General features: G+C 41.9%; 1 protein-coding gene across 5 annotated transcripts in view; it reads left to right on the top strand.

The window, feature by feature from the left end:
* The window catches only part of trim9 (tripartite motif containing 9), a 37,517-nt gene extending 16,776 nt beyond the window's left edge, over positions 1–20,741 (top strand). Inside the window, exons 4-11 of one of the 5 annotated variants that reach the window (XM_034575694.1) lie at positions 5,498–5,608; positions 6,679–6,832; positions 7,617–7,762; positions 9,974–10,112; positions 12,693–12,731; positions 14,106–14,355; positions 14,715–14,877; positions 16,101–20,741. In XM_034575694.1, coding sequence (XP_034431585.1) covers positions 5,498–5,608; positions 6,679–6,832; positions 7,617–7,762; positions 9,974–10,112; positions 12,693–12,731; positions 14,106–14,355; positions 14,715–14,877; positions 16,101–16,178 — 1,080 coding nt within the window. In that variant the 3' untranslated portion in view covers positions 16,179–20,741. Of the gene's footprint in view, positions 1–5,497; positions 5,609–6,678; positions 6,833–7,616; positions 7,763–9,973; positions 10,178–10,249; positions 10,289–12,692; positions 12,732–14,105; positions 14,410–14,714; positions 14,878–16,100 lie in introns of those variants that run through there. The other 4 variants (XM_034575692.1, XM_034575695.1, XM_034575693.1 and 1 more) reach the window with 4 other exon arrangements.
* The last annotated feature ends 311 nt before the right edge of the window (positions 20,742–21,052 follow it).

Genomic DNA, 21,052 nt, shown 5'->3' with positions numbered 1-21,052 from the left:
AGTCCGAGCCACGGCTGCCACAGAGCATTGGTCGCCTCTGTATTCAAAATGTATTAATATCAAAGGTATCGAGTGTCCAAATCAAACCAAATTCGACTCTGCACTTACTTCATCCTTTAACAATACACACCCCAAGTGTGACGCCAATAAGATGAACGCTCCTCGAGATATGTGAGACACATACAGACAGAAATTTCAATGAAAAATTTGCAGTGTGCAGGAATTTCCTTCGTTTTATAGACTGAATGAATCATCGATTGATAAAAAATATGTAATTCTGACCCCGACTCTTCTCCATTAGTGTTCCCATCATGTTGCATCAGTGAAGTGGAGCCCGTCATACTGCTGCAGTTGCTCTTTGCCGACCCGAGTATCAGATCCATAATAACGCTGTGCAGGCAGCGGCTTGATCCTCGCTGACGTCTCAGTGTCAGTTGTCACTTTCTCTGACCGTCGCTGCAGCTCGTTACCAACAGGACGGAGTAGAAGCGTCTTTTAATCCCGTCATTCACCTTCTTCTGATCCTGCACTTTGATTTGATGTTTCCCACCTCAGCCCCTCATGTATTTCATCCTCCTCTCTTTTTCTCCACCTCCTTTCTTCATCTCTTCTTGTGTCCGTGTCCATCACTCCTCACATCTCTCTGATCCCTTACGGCCTTTTTCTCCTCCGACATCTTTTACTCTCGGTCTTTTACCCCATCTAACCCCTCGTCTCTCGGTGTCATTAAATCATCTTCATGCACGTCCATAATGTCAGACTGTTGGAGGATTTAACGGCAGGGTCCTGGCTGTCCTGTGCACCGGCCTGTGCTGCTGTGACAGAAGAGGTGAGGGAGACTGCAGCCACAGTATCTTACAAGGCCACAAGTGCCGCAGTGGCCTAATAATCACAACAGGAACACGCAGAAGGAGGCAGCAGGTTCTGCACTCGGTCACAGAACAGTATCTGCAGCTGATGCATGACTGTTTATTATGTGTCCCCATTTTGAATATCCTGCCGTCTGTAGTTGTTGTCGGTGCTGAAGGACATTATTTGTGTTAGCGTCTCTTTAAAGCTGCTATAATCGGTATTTTTAGAAATTAATAATGGATCAAATGAGTTAAGCCAATGCAGAAGGGCCTGAAACCTGTATTCTCTCAAATTACCAGAAGAGGGCGACTCCATTGGTTGCAAAGAGAAGTAAATAAATTAAGGAATTAGCCGACTTTGATTTTATTACGTTGGTAAACATTTGCCTAAGAAGTTTATGGTTTTAATAGCTAGTTTAATTTCGATTTGTAAATCATGGTCCCAGTTTGAGTCAAATAGATGATAAAGCATTGTATGTATTTGGGCGTGGCTAGTACTGTCCAATGGGTGCAGGTCGCAGGTGTATGTGGGCGTGCAGTGCCCTCGGCTCCGCCCCCTGCTCCTCCAAAGATGGTCTTTTCCGCCAGACAAAATGCCAAACTCGAGGCTTTAAAACGGCAGCTCACAAACAAAAAAAATGGGTGACGTGAAGTTGTGTGGGCACTTGTTGATTTACACACCGAAATCCATATGAAACCCAATGTACTGTATGATAGTGTCCACTGCATGAACTTCAAAAGTCAATAATGGGATTACAGTTTTCTACTGACCCCTAGTGGCCACGAAAAATATACTATCGCAGCTTTAAATATTGCTTGTTATTTAGCAGGATTACACAAGAACTACTTGACGGATTTAGAGGAAACTTGGTGAAATACAATGGAGAGTTTAGGGAAGAACACATAACATTTTGGTGCGGATCCCGGAATGTTTTTCACTTTCTGTAGCATCGCAGAATTGGGCGTTTCTTGACACTGTCAAAGGTTAACCAGGGAAAACTCAACTCCTAGTATAGTGAGAATAGTAACACGCTTTAATGAGATTGTGTGGAGTAGAGTTGTGTTAGCGTCCCACCTCCAGCTGCTCCCCCCCCCTACTCGCCATTATCCGCTGATCATCTGTCAGAGATGTATTGTCTGTGGCAGCTTTTATATCTTAGTCTGGAGCCGATGTGAAGCAGATTTCAGGAAAGACGGAGGCGACGCCGAGAGAAGCTGCGCGGCGAGCGTCCAACCTGAGAGGGAGGACCCGAGGGGAATAGATGCGATGAAACATGTTGGCATTTCTCTGCACCTTCGAGTCGGATTCCTCCGTATTATATCCTGTGACTTCCGAGATCGTGATTCCAGCTGCGTGCGGAGGACAGAGAGCGAGCGGGGCTGTTAAACAGGGAGTGACAAACCCTTCCTGAAGCCCTGCCAGGCCACTGCAGGGGTGTGGATGTTCCAGGCCTGACACAGCAGGGACGGTTTGGCCTTCAGCCAGAGAAATATAGAGCGAATCATCGGCACTGGTGGGAGATCTCCTTTCACCGTATTGGAAGAGAGGTTAAACACGGTCCCCTGATTGATTACAGCACTAAAAAGAGGGGAGTTAATTAAGATGTGATTAGCTGCGTCGATGTAAATATCTTGCAGAATAATTTCTGTTTCTGCTTCATATCTAATTCAGTCAGACACATTTCCTTTGCTTTGGTCTGCTCCCTTTAAAGAGATGCTGCATTGTTTCTTTAAATGTTTGGTTCATTCAAGTTCACGCTGCTCACGTAAGAATGGACGAGGGCCGAGGATTCAAGCATTTCTGCAGCCTGTCATCTCAGCGACATGCAGAACCTCCGATAATTTGGCAGAAAGGAAAAAAGGGGTCAAAACAAACGTGATTCCAGCCTCAGGATCTGCAGCTAAACAAACTGACTCATCTGCAGACTTTGCTTAAATGTACCATCCTTGGCTCACGGCAGATAAGAGCGCATGTGTAAAAACTGCAGGAGTAAAGGCTGAGAGGCTCTAATGAGAAACTCCATATCTTGTGTTTCTGCAGTTTTTCATCTGAGGTCATTTGAAATTGTTTTCCCGATGCCAGACAAAGCTGAAGTGAAGCAGAAGCTGTGAGTTCTCTGAGGTTTGATTGAAGCGAGTTACACTCCTCACATCAGTCGCTCCCTGTTTTCTTCTCTTTTTCTTTTCAGAGTCAAAATGTCTGTGATCTGGCATCAGCTGCGCCCTGAAGAAATGTCCCATAATGCTCAGCGTGCACATTGGCCTCATGTTTTTTATTGAATATGTGGTGTATCGGTCATAGAGAAGAGCTGTAGCATCAGCACCCATCAGTATCAGCTGACGTGTAGCTTTAGCTGCCAGGAGTGACCCTCAGTCGCCTCGACCACAGAACATGTAGCGCTGAAAGGTTTTAGGTTTATTTATAGCATCAAATATGGACGGACAATATGGATGAAATGTTTAATTGCAACACATGTAATCAGGATCCTAATGTTACAGTTTTTTGTTTATTCCATATGTGTGATTTTATAATGTAAAGTTGTGATGATTACACTCTCTGGATTTTTTTATAAATAAGAATTTAGACACATCTTTATTAAACCTACTACAGTTATCTGAGGCTCCGGTTATGTTGATGTCATCTATGTATAAATGTGTTTTCCATATTTGTCCACAAGCTTTGAAAACTTGCCTCCATTGTCATGGCAACAGCTCCCTCTGATCTTACATTCTAAGCACCGGTTGTTAGGACAAATTAAGACATGTTTACACGTGACCTATAAAAAAAAAAAGTCTATGGATAAAATGTTTTATTGTGATTAACCGATTTACACATTCATCAGTTTTTACCGCCCAGGCTCCAGAATTTGATTTGAACATCTGATGCATGGTTCAGCTGTAAATAGACTTTATGCAGAATGAGTCAGAACACGAAGTTCACTCCCCTGGATTCACGTTTGTGTGGTATGAAGGACAAAAATTGTGTTTAAGCAAATAAATGAATGCAGAAATAAATACTTAAATACAAAAATAAAAACTGTTTTGCAATGAAAAAGGTTATTTCTCTTATTTATTTCTACATTTGTTCATTCACTTCTTTACACATTTCTACATGTATTTCTCTATTTTTTGTAAAATAAATAAATAAAAACATATACACAAATAGCCTTTTTCATCGCAAACTGTATTTTATTTCAATTATTCATGCATTTTATTACCTATTCCTGCATTTATTTCTTTATTTATACTTTTGTAATTTTTTTGTCCTCCATACTGTGGTAGCTCATCTCAAGTAAACATTGTTTTTTTTGATGATGCATCAGATGTAATAAAGTTGGGTCTCAATTTATGACTAAGAATTAAGATAAATTGAATTTATCACAAAACATATTACTACTGTTATATGAAATCGCATGTTAGTAGAGTAAAGAAAGGGGAAACATGATGAATCTATAACACAACGATACAGTTTGTGGAATACATTTGTGCTACGTGGAATAGAAAAGGCCAAAGCATATTGGACGTGCAGGTCTTCATGCTACATATTCTGCAAGTTGCACTTTTCTGTAATGGTTGGTGTTTTTTTTCTCAGTCAATGTTTTTGTGAACATTTATCTGAGAAAGTGCAGTTAATTAAAATCCGGTGATAATCTCACATGAGTCTTTGCTGCTGCGTGTTGACGCTCCCTGACTGTCGGTGTGTGTTCAGTCTGTCGGTCTCCAAGCGGCTGCAGGAAGGATTTTCCTCCATTCAGCCTCGGAGCCCCTCGGATCGCAGCAGTGAAGTTTCTGTTACCTAGCAACCGTCGGTCCAGCTCCTTCGTTTATTTCACTGTGGCAGGCGGAGGGGGGGGGGCTCTGTGGACATCAGTAGTGTCGGTGAGACCGAGGGAATCTCCCCAGTCACATCTATGAAATATCAAATCAAATCAAAGGAAAGAAGAACAGGGTTCATGTTACACGAGGATAAATATAAAATTCTTATTGTATTTTCTGATATCAAACATGTTTTCTGACGCACGTGTCTGTGCATGTTTTGACTCCGTTGGTCATCGGAGAAGAAAATGTCACATCTCAGCTCTGATGTAACCGGCTCACGCTGACGACTCCTCACACGGCCGAGCGTGTGAAAACAAAATGTCACTTCCCTCACGTTAACGTCAGTGACAGGATCTGATGTCCCTTCCTTCCCCCGATCTGTGTCTCCACAGGGAAAAATTACTCAATCAATCCTGCTCGTGATCTCATTATTGGTTTTCCTCCTGGTCGTCTCATTCATCCATTAACAGCCTTGTTTTGTGTGTGTGTGTGTGTGTGTGTGTGTGTGTGTGTGTTTGTCGGCCTCATTCCTCCACCCGACATCTTCCTCTTCCTCTGTCCTCTTGTGTTATTTTATTTCCTTTTTCTGTCTCTCCTTCATCATTTCCACCTCATTTTCCCTTTTCAAAATGTCTTTTCATCTCCAGTCTCCATCCACTATATTAATACTCTATCACTTCCTTTTACCTTATTTCTGCGGTTTCTTCCTTTTCCAGTTCATAGTAATTACAGGAAAACATACAATTACCTTCCCTATATGCTTGTTGTTGCTGAATAAGTGTATTCTACTTCCGAAAACAAATGTTTTTTCACTCTTTGGATTCCAGGTGGTCCGGGATCAGATCTCCCACTGTACGGTGAAGCTGCGTCAGACCACGGGGCTGATGGAGTACTGTCTGGAGGTCATCAAGGAGAACGACCCCAGCGGTTTCCTCCAGGTAAGAATCTACTGAAGGCTACAGCTGCCTGGATTTAGGTAGAGGAGGATGCACATGATTCCTAATGCACTAGTTTCCAAACGTTCTCGCTCATCACCCCTTAAAACAAAGTAAACTACAGCTACAACTCTTTGTGGCCAGTTCAACCAAAATGAGAGTCTCCCTGCTGTTACACTTGAATGTATAAAGACTCCATGAATTCACAAGAAAATGCTAAAACTTTAAAATTGGAAAGCAGTTTTCTAGTTTTTTTATTTCTTAACCCGTCAAAGCTGCAGTTTTCACACATTTTCCCACTCGTGGGCGGTTTGGTGACATTTCTCCAAGGAAGAAAATTCATGTGGCAGAAAACAGTAAATCACAAGCTGCTAATTTGACTCAGACCCAAATGCATTTAGATAAAACTGAAAAATAACTAAAACCAGATCTGCCATGATACATAGAGGGAAGTTACAGTTTTATCTTTCATCTTTAAACTCAGTTCAATAGTCTGATGGCTGAAACACTTTGGGCTTGTGTGTCTTATGTGACAGTTGTGTGCTCAACGGTGGGAGGCACAGGACTCATCTGCATGGAGTAGACGTTTTAAAATTAGATTTAAATTATTTATAGATTTATCTGCTTTTTTAGCAACGTGCAAAAATGATTTTACCCATCATGGAAAAATATTTATAGCAGAAGTACACGCTTAGTGTTTGTGTCAAAAAATTCCAAAGTCCAAAATTCCCTGGAAGGAAAAAAACTGCTCTATTTAAACCCAATTAGAGATTATTGTTTTTATATATTGAATTATTTTCGTGTCTGGGGACAAATTTCACGTGTTTGCCTGTTCACCTGTTTTACTTTGAGCCATTTGAGGAGAGTGCCTCAGTTTCCCTTTCAGTTAATTGGAATCATTGAAACTGCACTGAATGACTTTCCCCACTGATTGTATAATTCTACCTGATTACAAATCAAAACTTTATGCTTTATCGGAGGCTGTTGTTTAAGAGAAGATACTTTGATCTGTCTGTAATCGTCCGTGACAGTATTTGTTATGGGTGAGTAACTGAGTTTGCGGCTGCTCTCAGATCTCGGATGCTTTGATCCGGAGGGTCCACATGACGGAGAGTCAGTGGGGGAAGGGAACCCTCACCCCGAGGATGAACAGCGACTTTGACCTCACTCTGGACAGCGGGCCGCTCCTGCAGACGATCCACCAGCTGGACTTTGTGCAGATGAAAGGTGAGAGTGAGAGAGGGGGGGTAAACGGGTAGAGACGCGTGAAGGGTATCTAAGAGAGAGAGGGGGAAAGAGGAGGGGGGGCAGGTAGGAAAGTTTAAGTCCCCTTGGGAACTAATGTTCCCTGAGCGTTTTTGAGCGAGACAATATATTCCTGCAGTGGAGTGAAGCAGATGTTCTCTTTTCATTATAATATTACTGCAGCGTTTACAATCCTGAAGCTTTGGTTTACTGTAACAAACTTACCAAAGATATTGTTAAACTTTTTAATGTTTACTGTGATATTACTGCATGTTTGATTCCTAAAATCTATTCTGGACACTAATGTTCTTTCTCTTTAACCTCTATCTGTGCCACCAGGCCCCTGGGTTTACAGTGGCCATTTAAAAACAACCTGTTCTTGCATATATGACCTTTTTAAAATCACAACTTATTTTACTGGTAAACATAAGAATTCATTATTAATTGATGTCAGGAGGTGTACTTCATGTAGTTACAGAGTTTTGCATATAAATTGGTCTGCGTTTGTGTATTTTGTAGCAGTTTTAATATCGAAATACTGAAAGTGTTTGATTAAATATTCTATAAATTACTGAAAAAGAGAAAGAGGTTTGCTGTGTTCACCTTTATATGTCTGAAGCTTTTGATTCATGTGTTGAATTATAAACTTACAGGGAAATAAATGGTAAATATCCAACAGGACTTTGTGCAATGCAGAGTCTGTTTGTGTGTTTGTGCCCGTCCATACCTCATTGGGCTCTAACCTGGCCTGGTTTCCCCTCCTCAGTCCCAGCTGCTCCGATGCTCCAGCTAGAGGAATGCTGCACGCAGAACAACAGTGCCACGTTGTCATGGAAACAGCCGCCGCTCTCCACCATCACCGTGGACGGCTACATCCTGGAGCTGGACGACGGGAACGGGGGCCCCTTCAGGGTAGGTGTCCCTCTGTCCCTACGTGCTGGGATTCATTCTTCAACTTTAATTGATGTCACCATGACTTTTCCTTTAAAAAAGGGAACTTTTGTTAGATTTACATTTAGATTAGAAAACAAAAAGTAACAGGACCAGTTAGAGTCATAATTCACCTTTAGAACACTGCACCACCTCTACCTCAACAAAGACTCGTTCACTTGGTGCCAGGGAGGACCCCAGCTCAGCCAGGGGGGATGTGAGAGCAGCGCTTTGTCGCTGATTCCCCGGGAGTGGACGCGTGACGGCCGCACGGCGCAGCTCGGAGTGACATGGGAGCGGGTCACGTGACTCGCTGAAGTGAGGCGCTGACTGACACACGGTCAGGAGGAAAGATCTGTCGTGCAGCTGTTGGTTGGGATGATCCCACAGGAAGTGTGATCTGGGATCAAAGCGGCGTTCATACCCTCACAGAGGTTCGCCGTGTAATCGATCCTCATCAGACCCTCCCCAGCTTTGTATACACTGAGCCCCCTGCTTTTGTTGCCAGGACAACTTATACCTCCTGAACAATTCCCTCAGTACAATGAGAGAGGATATCTGTGTCTGAACTCTAAACCTGTAAAGAGCAGCTTCCCCCGTACGCTGCAGTCTCATAACAAGCGAGATGTGGCTCCTCTTTTTTTAATTATCTTTTATTTCTTGCTCCTGCTTTCACTGAGAAAATAACGGGTAAGAAAACAAGATGAGAAGCTTGTCCATGTAACGAGAGAGACTAAACGAAGAGAGACACAACTGGAGTTACCTAATTCCCACTCTTGAAGCAGAAAATATACTTTAAAAGTGTTAAAGTATTAAGCCCAGCAACTGGGAAGGAAGGATTTGGGTTTGTTTTGCATAAACCTTTAAAAACCACATTTCTAGCACTTTAAAGGGTCAGTTCACCACAAAATGTCAATAGTGCAACATTCACAACACCGTTCACTGTTTTTAAATACAGGTTGAAAACATATATTGTAGCTCTCATGTACCAAAATGCATTTGTGAGTGGACTAACTTATCCTTACAGCTCCTGAAAACAACATTAAATATTCACTACCCACACACACACTGGGACAACATTATATCGGCTTTGTGTGGTTCAGTGTAAACAAGCAAACATGACTTAACGAGGAGTCGTCTTAAAGGAAATATAGTGGGATGTCTGTATGAAGGGGTCGAACGTGTAGGAAGCTGATTGAGATCGGCTTTAAAACTGTAAACAGACGACCCGGTCGACTCTGGTGGTTTGTGACGAGGCTGAAATGTGGCTGCAGTTGCTCCTGCCGGACTCGGAGCATCAGCTACACCCTCGCTGTGCAATGTGAGGAGGGGCCAGCAGCTGCGTGTTGAGGCATCCTGTGTTTTAATTTAAGAAAAACAGGCAGTGGCCCTAAGTTAGTTTGCTGCGAGCTGACGGCAGCTGGTTGCAATCTCAATTTCACCCTTTAAGTTGATTATGTGTTCTGCAAAAAAACGTCTGTACGTGCCTTCACCGCTCGCTCTTAATTACAACTGTTCCATGAGAGGGTGATCGTTTACAACCAGGCTGCCTGCAGATCCACCAACTGTATCCGCTCGCTGCTAATTGGTGGGAAGTTTGTGCCAGATTCTGTCGCAGCTTGAGGACATTGTGTAGCAGTTTGCGTGAGATTTACCGCTGAAATGGCGCAGAACATACAAGAGCACATACTGTTTAACATTAAATGTTGTTGTGTTTATTACGATTGTGTTTCAAAATACAGGTTTTTTGTGTTTTAAAATGTCTAAGTGTTGTTTTTGCCTTCACCATCTGCCATCCAGTCTGTGCATCTCTTTAATTTCAACTCACTTCATTTTTTTTTTTTTCATTCCTGCAGTCGAAGCTGAGCTTTGCCAAAACAACTATTTTGTAAAAATTTTGTGGGAAGTTGTCCGTCTCCTCTCCTCTCTGACTCATTGAGGCTCGCCAACGCAGTGCCACGCTGAGCTCGGCGAGTTGTGTCCCTGCGTCTATTTATACTCCAGTGTGGGCTGCCTCGCCCACGCTCAGTTGTACGAACTCACACTCTTCATTTGTTCCACTCACTGCCGAATCCAAACGGTGCATTCCTCCTGAAGCTGGGTCCCAGGGGCAGAACTCTGTGTCTGTTTGGTGTCTTGATCACGCACTTAATGTATCTGCCGGTTTAACAGGAAATCGCTGTGTCTTTACAGGAAGTCTACGTGGGGACGGAGACCATCTGCACAGTGGACGGGCTTCATTTCAACAGCAAGTACAAGGCCAGAGTGAAGGCCTTCAACGCCAGCGGAGTGGGACAGTACAGCAAGACCCTGATCATGCAGACGTCTGAGAGTACGTTAAGCACCAGCTCCTCCTCCTACTGTACATGACTGTAGCCTATATGAACAAAAATACACTCTCATAGCAGAATTCAGCCATTTAGTATTATTGATCTTGGATTACTCAGTGAGGATTTGAGATAAAATTGTTCTCACACGTAACGTTAGAATCCAGGAAGAGCCAAAAGTCTCAAGGCTGTAAAGTCTGTAAACTTTCTAGAGCTTCTTCCCCGGCAGGATGAACTCAGCTGGACTCACAAACCAAACTCAAATATTTGTCGTCAAACTATCTACTTACCTACCAACCTACCAACCTACCTACCTACCTACCTACCTACCTACCTACTGACCTACCAACCAAGCAACCTACCTACCTACCTACTGACCTACCTACCTACTGACCTACCAACCAAGCAACCTACCTACCTACCTACTGACCTACCAACCAAGCAACCTACCAACCTACCTACTGACCTACCTACCTACTTTTGACTTGATAAAAGAATTAATAGCCAAAGTTATTTTTAATCATAAATATCTGAAAAAAGTAGTTGCTGAGACCACAAATGTGACGGATCACTAAAGTCCCTAAGATTCATCCCCAGGGAACTCAAATGAATAACATTTCATGGCAAGAGAACATATCTGTGTGCACAGGGTCCCATGTTCCCTGGACCCCATGTTCCCTGGACCCCATGTTCCCTCGACCCCATGTTCCCTGGGTCCTATGTTCTCTCATTATACTGGGAGGCAGAAAGGGGGAACAGAAACCCCCTTTTATAAGTTCCCTATAATCCATGAAATATTAAGTGAATATAGAGCTGGGGAACATATTTTTCAGGTTCCCATTATGTGTGATGGGGAAACATGGGACCTTTAGAGCATCGGACCCTGTGAACTGGGACTGACCCCTAATCCATCCTGTAGTTGTTGAGATATTTCATCAAGTGTACAAACAAAGAGAGATAAGAAGACGGGATGCTTTTAAAAAGGTCAAGATCACTCATATAAATACACACTAGCAGCTATGAAATCAGATTGTCACTCATCCTCCCTGATTTCAAATGGCTGTCATTCAGAAAATAGCAGCTGTCTAGCAGGTCGTGTTGTCATGTGATCCACAGATATTCATTATGAGAAGTCATACCTGCCACGGCTGCTAATATATAGTTGATGAACCACTTAGTGTTATCAATCATTTTATTGAAGTGTTATTATTTTTTGCATGATACATTTCTGTTGATGTTATGTTGGATTTTACTGAATGAACCCTGATTGTGGTACTGTGCTGTACGTGCGCCAAAAGTGAAGCCAAACCGTCCTGATCGCCCCCTGGTGGCTGGCTGCGCAGGCCATTAATCCTGTCTCCTCCATGTAAGTGGACGGGACATGGACCAAATGAAAAAGTCAAAGGACAAATACATTTTTCTCAGAGATGGTTTCTGTCATTTAAGGTCGTTTTTACAAGTTTGGTTTAAATTTGTTATGTTCTGATATAAAACGGCTGAAATTTCATGATGGCGACTTTAGTTTCCAGGATTTTTTGGCTTCATTTCTGAATAGTTGGGAGGAAGTGGAGACACGTCGTCCATCTTTGTTTACAGAAAACAAAGCAACCTAGAATCTGAATAGTTTTCTTGTGTTTTTCACTTGATGAGATCACTGACTCGAGTCTCGGCTCAGTTTCCTTCATCTCTTGGGAGCCACACATTCATTTTACATCAAAAATAAAAATCCTCCAGAAGATCTTAAGAATAATAAATTGTTGCTGCCAGATTAAAGCCTTGCACCATCTGGAAGTCGACTAAAATCCTCTGCATTATTTTTTATTTCATATTTAAAACTATGCATATAGATTTTTTTAATGGGATTTTAAGGACACCATGGCAATCAAACTTACCTGTAACACAAAAAATAACAACAACAATAAGAGCTTCCAAGATGTCAGACGCAAGGTTTTAAGCCAAAAGCAGCAACAGGATGTAAATTCTGTTTTTTAAGAGTGTGTTTTTGCTTTTATAAAACCAGGTACATCCAAGATCAGCAGGTCTGCGTATAATCCAGCCGCGTGTTTGTGTTCTCATTAGTTTAACGCTGCTCCGACTAGAAGCTTGTCCTCCATTAGCGGAGCTGAAAGGCCCAGACAGCCTCCCTACCTAGCACCCAGCAGCTGTCGGGGGCCTGTACAAAGGGATCTAACCACTCAGATGTGTTTGTGCAGAGCGCTGACATTGTTCACCCTGACCAGACTGTGCTTTGATTTTCTCGGTTTTTTATTTCTCAGTGGAGAGAAGGGAGCGTTTCTCTCGATCAGAACGGTCTCTCTCTCTCTCTCTTTGTTTTTTTCCTTGCTGTCTCTGTTCAAGTCTAACCCTGCTTTGTTTTCAGTGCAGTTTTGTTTCTTGGGCTTGTCCTCTCGGTTTTATTTTTTGTCCACAGAGTTAAAACACCTTCTTACCCCCTCCGCCACCCCCCCTCCCCTCCTGATCCCTCTCCACTGTCTGCTTCAACGCTTCGCTTCGCTCTCCTCCTCCCCTCTTTTTCTTTCTCCCTCCCCCCTCTTCCCTCTTCCCCACCTCATGTCACATTTCAGCTGGACACCCTCCATGTGATATTCAGTCTATAGGCACAGGTATGGACGGTTCTCATTGCTGACTGTTTCCTCTCTGAACCCCTCCTGGCTATTGGCCGTTCCATCAGTGCAGTCCTCACTCTCAAACCAGCAGGTGGGCAGTTTGCTGCTCTGTGGGCTTCATTTATTAAACCTCCGATACAGGCTTCTAATAAATGCCTTTCTTTTATTTCCTGTGGGAAATAAAGCTTTGTAATGAAACTTTACTGCACACGGTGACATCGGTGTAACGACCTGTCCAGTGGAGCCCATATAAAGTGCAAACGCCCGCCTGTCAACCTCCCATGTGTCTCTGTATAGAATTTAAGAGTTAAGAGCTGTGGTGATATAGTTTTTTTTTAACCTAAGGTCAGACAGTTTGCAAAATGTATCGTTAGCCTTTGATTTAACCTGCTTGGAGTTTTATGTTCTGCAACGGATCATAGAAAAGTTAAACACAGTTCACATCAATTACCATAAAGCATATTTACCATCTAACCCCTGTAGGTGTCATGTTTCTGGCTACCTGGTAACTCTTAAAGTCCAATATTTGTCCTCATGTTACCTCTTATTTTAGTCTACACCAACTTTTCCAGGAAATATGTTTCTTTAGCTGAGAAATGTTCCATTTGACATTTGCTGGTGGGCATTTACTGAACAGTGCGTCTATCAGGGCTCTTCTCTGTGGAAACAGCTTCCTGCTGCAGTCGAAAGTGTCTCCCATGAGAGCGCTGAGTGAAGTCTGAGAGGAAGTTAGAACACTGAGCAGGAACTGCACTGGCAAGAGATGTTTCCCTGCTGGTTTGTTACTATGAGTGACAAAAATCACTTTGTTGATGATCCAGGTGATTCACACTCATTTCTTTGTGTTTTGAGTGAGGTAGCCCTTTAAGGTAAAGGACAAAATGTGAAATTATTAAGAATGAAAAAACAGGAAAGTTAATTTAGTTTATTTTTCTGATTAACAATCTATTTGGTTTTCATAAACACCACCCACCCTGTTCCAAGCAGGTTAAAACAAATGCCAACAGTTCTTTTCAGGCTGTCTGACACAGGTGTGATTATCATTAAGATTAAGATAATTGGATTAAGTTATATGTTAAGTTATATGTTAAGTTATATGTTAAGTTATATCTTAAGTTATATCTTAAGTTATATTATATGATGCCAAGGACAATAATCATTATAGTGGTAGTAAATCTCTTCTTCTCTCATCTAGTTATTCCTTTCATTTAGATGCTTTTACAGTGTAACTTCACCTCATCCGACCTCCAACTTCTAGATCCATGCAACCATTGTAGAGTCCATTCAACATGATTGTGGTTCCTGTGTTTGACATTTTATTGATGCTAAACCACAGTGTGTGTGTGTGTGTGTAACTGTTCTTGTGCACAGTTGCTTGGTTCACCTTTGACCCAGCCTCCGCTCACCCGGACATCGTCTTCTCCAACGACAACCTGACGGTGTCGTGCAACAGCTACGACGACAGAGTGGTCATGGGCAACTCCGCTTTCTCCCGCGGCGTGCATTACTGGGAGATGACCATCGATCGCTACGACAACCACCCCGACCCGGCCTTCGGGATCGCTCGGGGCGACGTCTTGAAGGATGTAATGCTGGGGAAGGACGACAAGGCCTGGGCCATGTACGTGGACAACAACCGCTCCTGGTTCATGCACAACAATTCACACACCAACAGGTAAAAACAAAGTGAGGTGTGTGAACATAGTAATTTACTGATGTAGATTTAGTTATTTGTAAGAGGTGACATTACTAAAACACAATATTATCATGTATTTTTTTTATATAAGATCTTTATCTTTAATCTAAACAGAAATTCCAGTTGTAGTGGAGTAAAAAGTAAAATATTTCATATTCCAATATTTCAAAAACTAACACGGTGCAGCTGCGGGGTGGGAGGACTTCTACACATACTCCACAGGGTGCTACTGAGAATATCTCTTCTTTAATGTGAGTATCTGTACTTTCTGTGTGACGGTGCAGGACGGATGGCGGCATCAGTAAAGGAGCTACAATAGGAATGCTGCTGGACTTCTCACGCAGGATCCTCATCTTCCTCATCAACGACGAGCAGCAGGGTCCTGTGGCGTTCGAAGGGTTGGAGGGCGTCTATTACCCGGCAATCAGCCTCAACCGAAATGTCCAGGTACAGAATGATGTGACGCACTGTACAGAGCAAAGAAAATACGGGAAGATTCTTTCTCTGTTGACAATTTAACCCCTTGTTAGAAATTCTTAGCAACGCATCCAGTCGTTCTTAAGATAAGACTTGACCTAAGTGCTGGACCGACCGAACATTGTGGGTGTAATAAGTGATCTATTGACAGGCCAGGACTTTTCAAGAGGTTGAAGTTGAGTAAAAAACGTGACATTCTGCTGATGAGACCATTTTCTGACCCACAAAATATATTGTACATTTTCAAAAATTATGATAAATGTATACAATGATTGAAATGACCCGGTTATATTCAAACTTACACTATTGTAAAGCTAAAGGAATAATGATGAAGTTCTACATTTCCACAAAGTTTCAGGCAACGGATTTTGAAAAAGAGTGTTAATCAAAGCAGCAGCAGCAGCAGTGGAGCATCTATCCCATAATTCCACTCATTAGCATCTTTTGTTAGACATGTTCAGCCTGATAAATGCCCCAGTTTATTTCTGAAGGATATCACACATATCTTTGCAAAGGCTGAGTATTTCTCCCAACTATGAGAAAACTGAACTTCTTTGAGAGATTACTGTATTGTGCAGAATCTAAAACGTTAGATGTAAAAAATGTGACCACATAAACTACGTCAGTTTAATAGAACGTTGCTGCATTATTTAGAAAAACTATTTGCAATAGAGTATTTTCTATATTTTACATTCTCACACAAACCATATCTAATAACTGTCTGGGTTAATTTATCATAACTGATCAACATGAAAAAAAACCCTGGAGCACTTTTATAGCGAACCCTGGCTCCTTGTACAAAACACTCTCTGAGCCCTGATTGATGCCGCAAGCAAAAACAGTGCCTTTTACTTATAGATCAATAAAGTAGCATAAGTACAGTAATTATGCATTAGAAATGCTTTTGCAAGTTTTACAAATATGGGCTCGGAGGATTAAACCTTGAAAGAGGAAGCTTCAAAGACCTAACAACAGTTAGCAGCTTTGAATTTCATATTGCTCTCGGGCACTTTTCCCATATTAAGCACCGTTTCTGGGTGATGAAAGCAAACTGCCCCCGAGACAAAAACACTCACCGAGGAAACAGCTCCACAGCTCCACAGCTCCACCTGCAGGCAGAGAAATACATTAAACATTTTTAACCATGATTCATTAACCCATATATTTGTATGTAAATGTGTTTTTTCCCGCAGGTCACGCTGCACACTGGTCTACCCATCCCTGATTTCTACACCCCCGGGGAGGTGGATCCGAATGGCTCCGTGTGCTAAAGGCGTACCACCACCCTCCCCATGTTTACCCAGGGGTCCCTCCGCCAGTCAATAACTATAATTCCACCCTCCTCTTCCTCCTCCTCCTCCTCCTCCTCTCGTCCCTCTGACCGACTGACCCGTGACTCTCTGTAACAGGCCCCATCCAGCACTGAGCCATGCCTTTATCATGCCTGAACCTTGGACACACGGACCATCCGCAGAATACTGTCACAACGGATGGTGCTGTGCCGCCTGTACGTTATATTTTAATATGATACAGATGGATGAAGAAGGTGAAATCCTGTTGAAAAATAATCAAACTGATGGATCCGAATTGTTATAATTTGTGTACATTTATTATAAAATGTGGTTAAAGGAGAAATTTGGGGTGAAAAATGCTAATTTGCTTTGAGAGTTAGATGAGAACGTTTATACCACTTTCACGTCTCTACGATAAATATATACCTGCAGCGAGCAGGCCAGTTAAGATTAGCTTAGCACAAAGATTGGAAATAGCTAGACTGTATGTCCAAAGTTCAGAAATACCTCTACCGCTCAAGGTCACTTATTAAAGCGTTATGTGTTGCAGGTGCAGGTAAGGACAGATACCTTTGGACAGAGCTAGCCATTTCTACGGTGGCCAAGAGAGCTCAAATTCAGAAAACACATGCAAATAGAAAAATACACGTGCAAGTTAGGAAAACAAATTTGCAGTGCGTTGAGCTCTCTCGGCCACCGTATATATTTTCAAATTCCCAAATTCATGCTAAGCTAAACTAAGCCCCTGCCTGCTGCAGCTTCACGTTTTTTTTTACAGTGGTGCAAGTGAACGTTTCCTAAATTGTTGAGCATCCCCTTTAAAGGGAGGAGGTTGTTTATGATGTCGTACCAATAACTTTTAGTTCAGTACATTTGTTCCTCACCCCCTTTTCAAAAGCACACACGTACAGACACAGCATCTCCCGCCATCGGTCATCTTCACCAAACGACCACACCAGAGCGAGCATGATGGGTCGTCTCCTCTGCGTGTCGGTGTGAATGTGTGTGATGGCGTGTGGGCGGGTGGAGACATCGATGCTGCAGCCATTTGATACCTGGACGAGAGCAATAGCCCGACTCTCAGCCGCGTCACCGTCGTACCCTCGTCCGTGTAAATGAGACGCTTTTTCTTTAGTGGCTTAGCTCGTGTGAATCTGTATCGTCTGTAAAGAAAAACATAAAAAACATTGGTGTGTAAAAGGATTCTGGAAGCGAGGCCTTCGTCCGGGAGGGATTTTTTTGGTTTGATGTCTCATGGAAGCAGGACATTGTGTTCGCTGAGGTGATAAAGATGATGACGCTGTTTGAATAAGGTGCTACAGCAGCTCGTTTCGTTCTTTTTTTTACTGTGGGTGACTGAATCCTGCTAGTTTTATAATATTGATATTGAAATGATATATTGCAAAGAGGTGTACAGCTCAATAAGTTATTGATGTTTTTCGATGGGAATTCCCGATTGTTCCTTTATTTGATGTGGAGTTACTACAGAGAGAATCTTTTTGTCGCTTTAAAAAAAACGTAGTTTGTAAGGTTGTTCTGATAATGAAGAGGTTTCCATGGGAACCGGTTTGTGTCCTACAAAAGCAACAAGTGACGACGCGGGGGGGATTTTTTTGTGTGTGATCACTCTTTGGGCAAAAGTCTCCTCAACTGGCAACAATGTGAGACAAGCAGGAATTTCTTGCTATGAAGCCATGCTAGCAGCTCAGTGGGGCTGAACCCAGGCACAGCGCTAGGCCTACTTTAAGCTAAATGCTAATGCTAACATAAACGGCAGGTACATTATATTGTTTACCATGTTCACCATCCTAGCTCACCATGCTAGCTTCTCAGTGGGGCTGATCCCAGGCCCAGCGGTAGGCCTACTGTACGCTAAATGCTAATGCTAACATGGTAACATGCTCATACTGCCAATCTGCAAATAAATAGCAGGTTCCATTATAATGTTTACTATGTTCACCATCTTGGCTCAACCATGCTAGCAGCTCAGTGAGGCTGTACTCAGGCACAGCCAAATACTTACTTTAAGCTAAATGCTAATGCTAACATAAAAAGCAGGTTCATTATAATGTTTACTGTGTTCCTAGCTCACCATGCTAGCAGCTCAGTGAGGGTGTGTACTGGGGCAAAGTGGTACTTTAAGCTAAATGCTAATGCTAGCATAGCAACATTCACCCTCACATTGACATTCTGTTGTGCTGATACATAGGATCATACAAGTTTGTACAATTAATCCTTAGGATGTAGGAGGATGTGAATATATGTTGCCAAATTTCATCGAATAGTTTTTAGAATATTTTACTCCAAAACACAAATGTAAACCTCATGGTGGCGCTAGAGGGAAACTCAGAGGATCACCAAAGTCATGAGGATTAATTTGCCATGAATGTCTGTATAACGTTTTAGTGAATCACATAAATATTGTGGTCTAACAAGGACTTGTTAGCTCTGACCTGGTGGTGGCGCCATAGGAACAGTCAAGGGTCGAGGAGAAGTCAATTTAGTCGTTGTCAAGACATGTTACTAAAAACCAAACTCTTAAACCCATGATGGCGCTAGACTAAAAATCTGAGGATTCCAAAGTTTTTAGTTTTTAGCTGATGGATCATCCAAAATTTCTTAGTAACGCATCCAGTCGTTCTAAAGATGAGACTTGACCAAAGTGGTGGAGCAGCCTCATCACTGCTGCCACCGTTATTGCCACACAGCTAGCATTAGCATGGCTAAAATAAGTAAAGGTCCAGTGTGTAAGATTTAGGTGAAAGGGATCTATTGACACAAATTGAATATGAAATAGTACTTGTGATGTTTTCACTAGTGTGTTTCATCTAAATTGTATGAATTGTTGTTTTCTTTACCCTGGAATGGGCACTTTATATTGAAGTACTTTATATTTACATCTGGAGCGAGTCCTCTCTACAGAGGCCGCCATGTTTTTTTACATTAGTCCCTTAACACCTTTTGAGTTTTTATGACAACTGAAGGCTACCACAGGTTCTCTTCCATGTTTGGAAGGGGAGGGTGAGGTGAGGTGAGGTGAGGGGTGTTCAGCTGCAACATGCAACTTCACCACTAGATGTCACTAAATTCTACACACTGAACCTTTAAGTTAAAATGTTCAGGAGTCAGTCTGAGGGAACTGTTGCCCATAAAAAAAGTTTCCTCTAGCATCGTAGCCCTGGAACCTACAGTACATGTCTAGCATTTACAGAAGGTGCTATCATGTGTTAGAGCTTCATGACTGTGCCTTTCCCCTTCTTCAATACCCAAATAATTTAGGAAACTTTGCTACAAACTAGATTCATTACTTCAGCAGAGTCAACCCTAACATCTGTGATGCCTGACTTCAAATGCTGCTGCACATTTTTTCTATCATAAAAGGGCAAATTTCAACATGTTTGCTATGGATGTGTATAAACCACTGTATCAACGGGGTCATTACAGTCAGGTATAGGTCAAGGTGTGTTTGGTTTCCCTTTTTAAATTCCTCTTTTTTCTCTTCTGCTGATTCACACGGATTGCACCACAAAGCTGCTAAAATGGCTGCACACTGTAAACCTGTGATATTTGCATGTGTGCTTATACAACGAAGAACTAAACTGAGCCACTGCAGCTTTCAGCAAGTTGCACAGCCTTTGGTGCAAGGCTGAATTCAAGCTTCCACTTATGCAACATTTAATTGGAAGTTTTTTTCAAGGTAAGCCTTTTGTCCGACCATAATTATAAAACGCACACAGCAAAAAGAGCCCGATCAGCAGTCATGCAGACGAGTGCAGCCATTATCACAATATTACACAACCGCAGAATCCAGGACAAATAAACAAACATGACATAATCAAGCAAAAGTTTATTTAAGGTCCACATGTCCAGTATGAGATGATACACACACTTTGTTCATTTTTAACATAAGGTAAATATTTTTAACGCAATCTCTCTGTGAAACTGTGAACTTCTTTAATTGAAAAATGACAGATGTGTGTGTTTCTGCACTGAACACATGAGGGTGCTGGCATTTAAAAAAGTGTGTGATTGTAACAGTTATCATTTCTAAACCAGCCAAACACACTTTAGTGATATTAAAACAGACCCGGGGAAGATTTAAAGTCTCATACAGCCTCGTCAAACTTTTATGAATTACTGTAAACCTACACACAGTCGCTGGGCGACACTGGGTGTTATATCTCCAAATGTACATACGTGTGTGTGTGTGTGTGTGACGGAGTGTGAACGAGTGTGTGTGTAACTTGCATTATAACCTCATTTAACTCCAAAGTTATTTCTTTTTGCCCTGTCTGATCTGAGGTGGAATGTCATCACTTAATATTATTAGTTACAGTGAAACTGAAATATGTCTATGGAGAATTTTACGAGTATAAAATGAACATTGTTACTGCTTTTATTTTAACACCCTATGATTACTATGATTGTTATAATTATATGTCTATCATGACCATATTACTGCTATTATTATGATTTGAAGTATAATATGCGGCTCTGTGTTTTCTGTATGTGTGAATATTCAATAAATAGGTGTCAACAAGGTCTAATGTTGCCTGGACTATTTATCAGATTTGTCCTTGAATGCTTTAACATTTTATTTCTGCAACAGCAAATTGCAATAAATAAATATACACTAATCAACATAAAAACATCAAGCGTCACAGTGCTCTGCTTAGTGATCGTTGACAAATATAATATCTGATGAGTATGTGTCAAGACACAGATGATCTAGGCGACTTTTCTTTTGAAACATCTCTCTCGTAACATTTCCGGTCATCTCTCTCGATCATAACTAATATAATAAAGACATAATGTTTTTTTTTTTATTATCCAAAATCTGTATTTAGTAGAGG

This window comes from Hippoglossus hippoglossus, chromosome 22, assembly GCF_009819705.1.
Source record: "Hippoglossus hippoglossus isolate fHipHip1 chromosome 22, fHipHip1.pri, whole genome shotgun sequence".
In the NCBI taxonomy this organism is placed as follows: Eukaryota; Metazoa; Chordata; class Actinopteri; order Pleuronectiformes; family Pleuronectidae; genus Hippoglossus; species Hippoglossus hippoglossus.
Note: the sequence above shows the minus strand (reverse complement) of the source record. Positions and strands in the feature narration are given on the sequence as shown.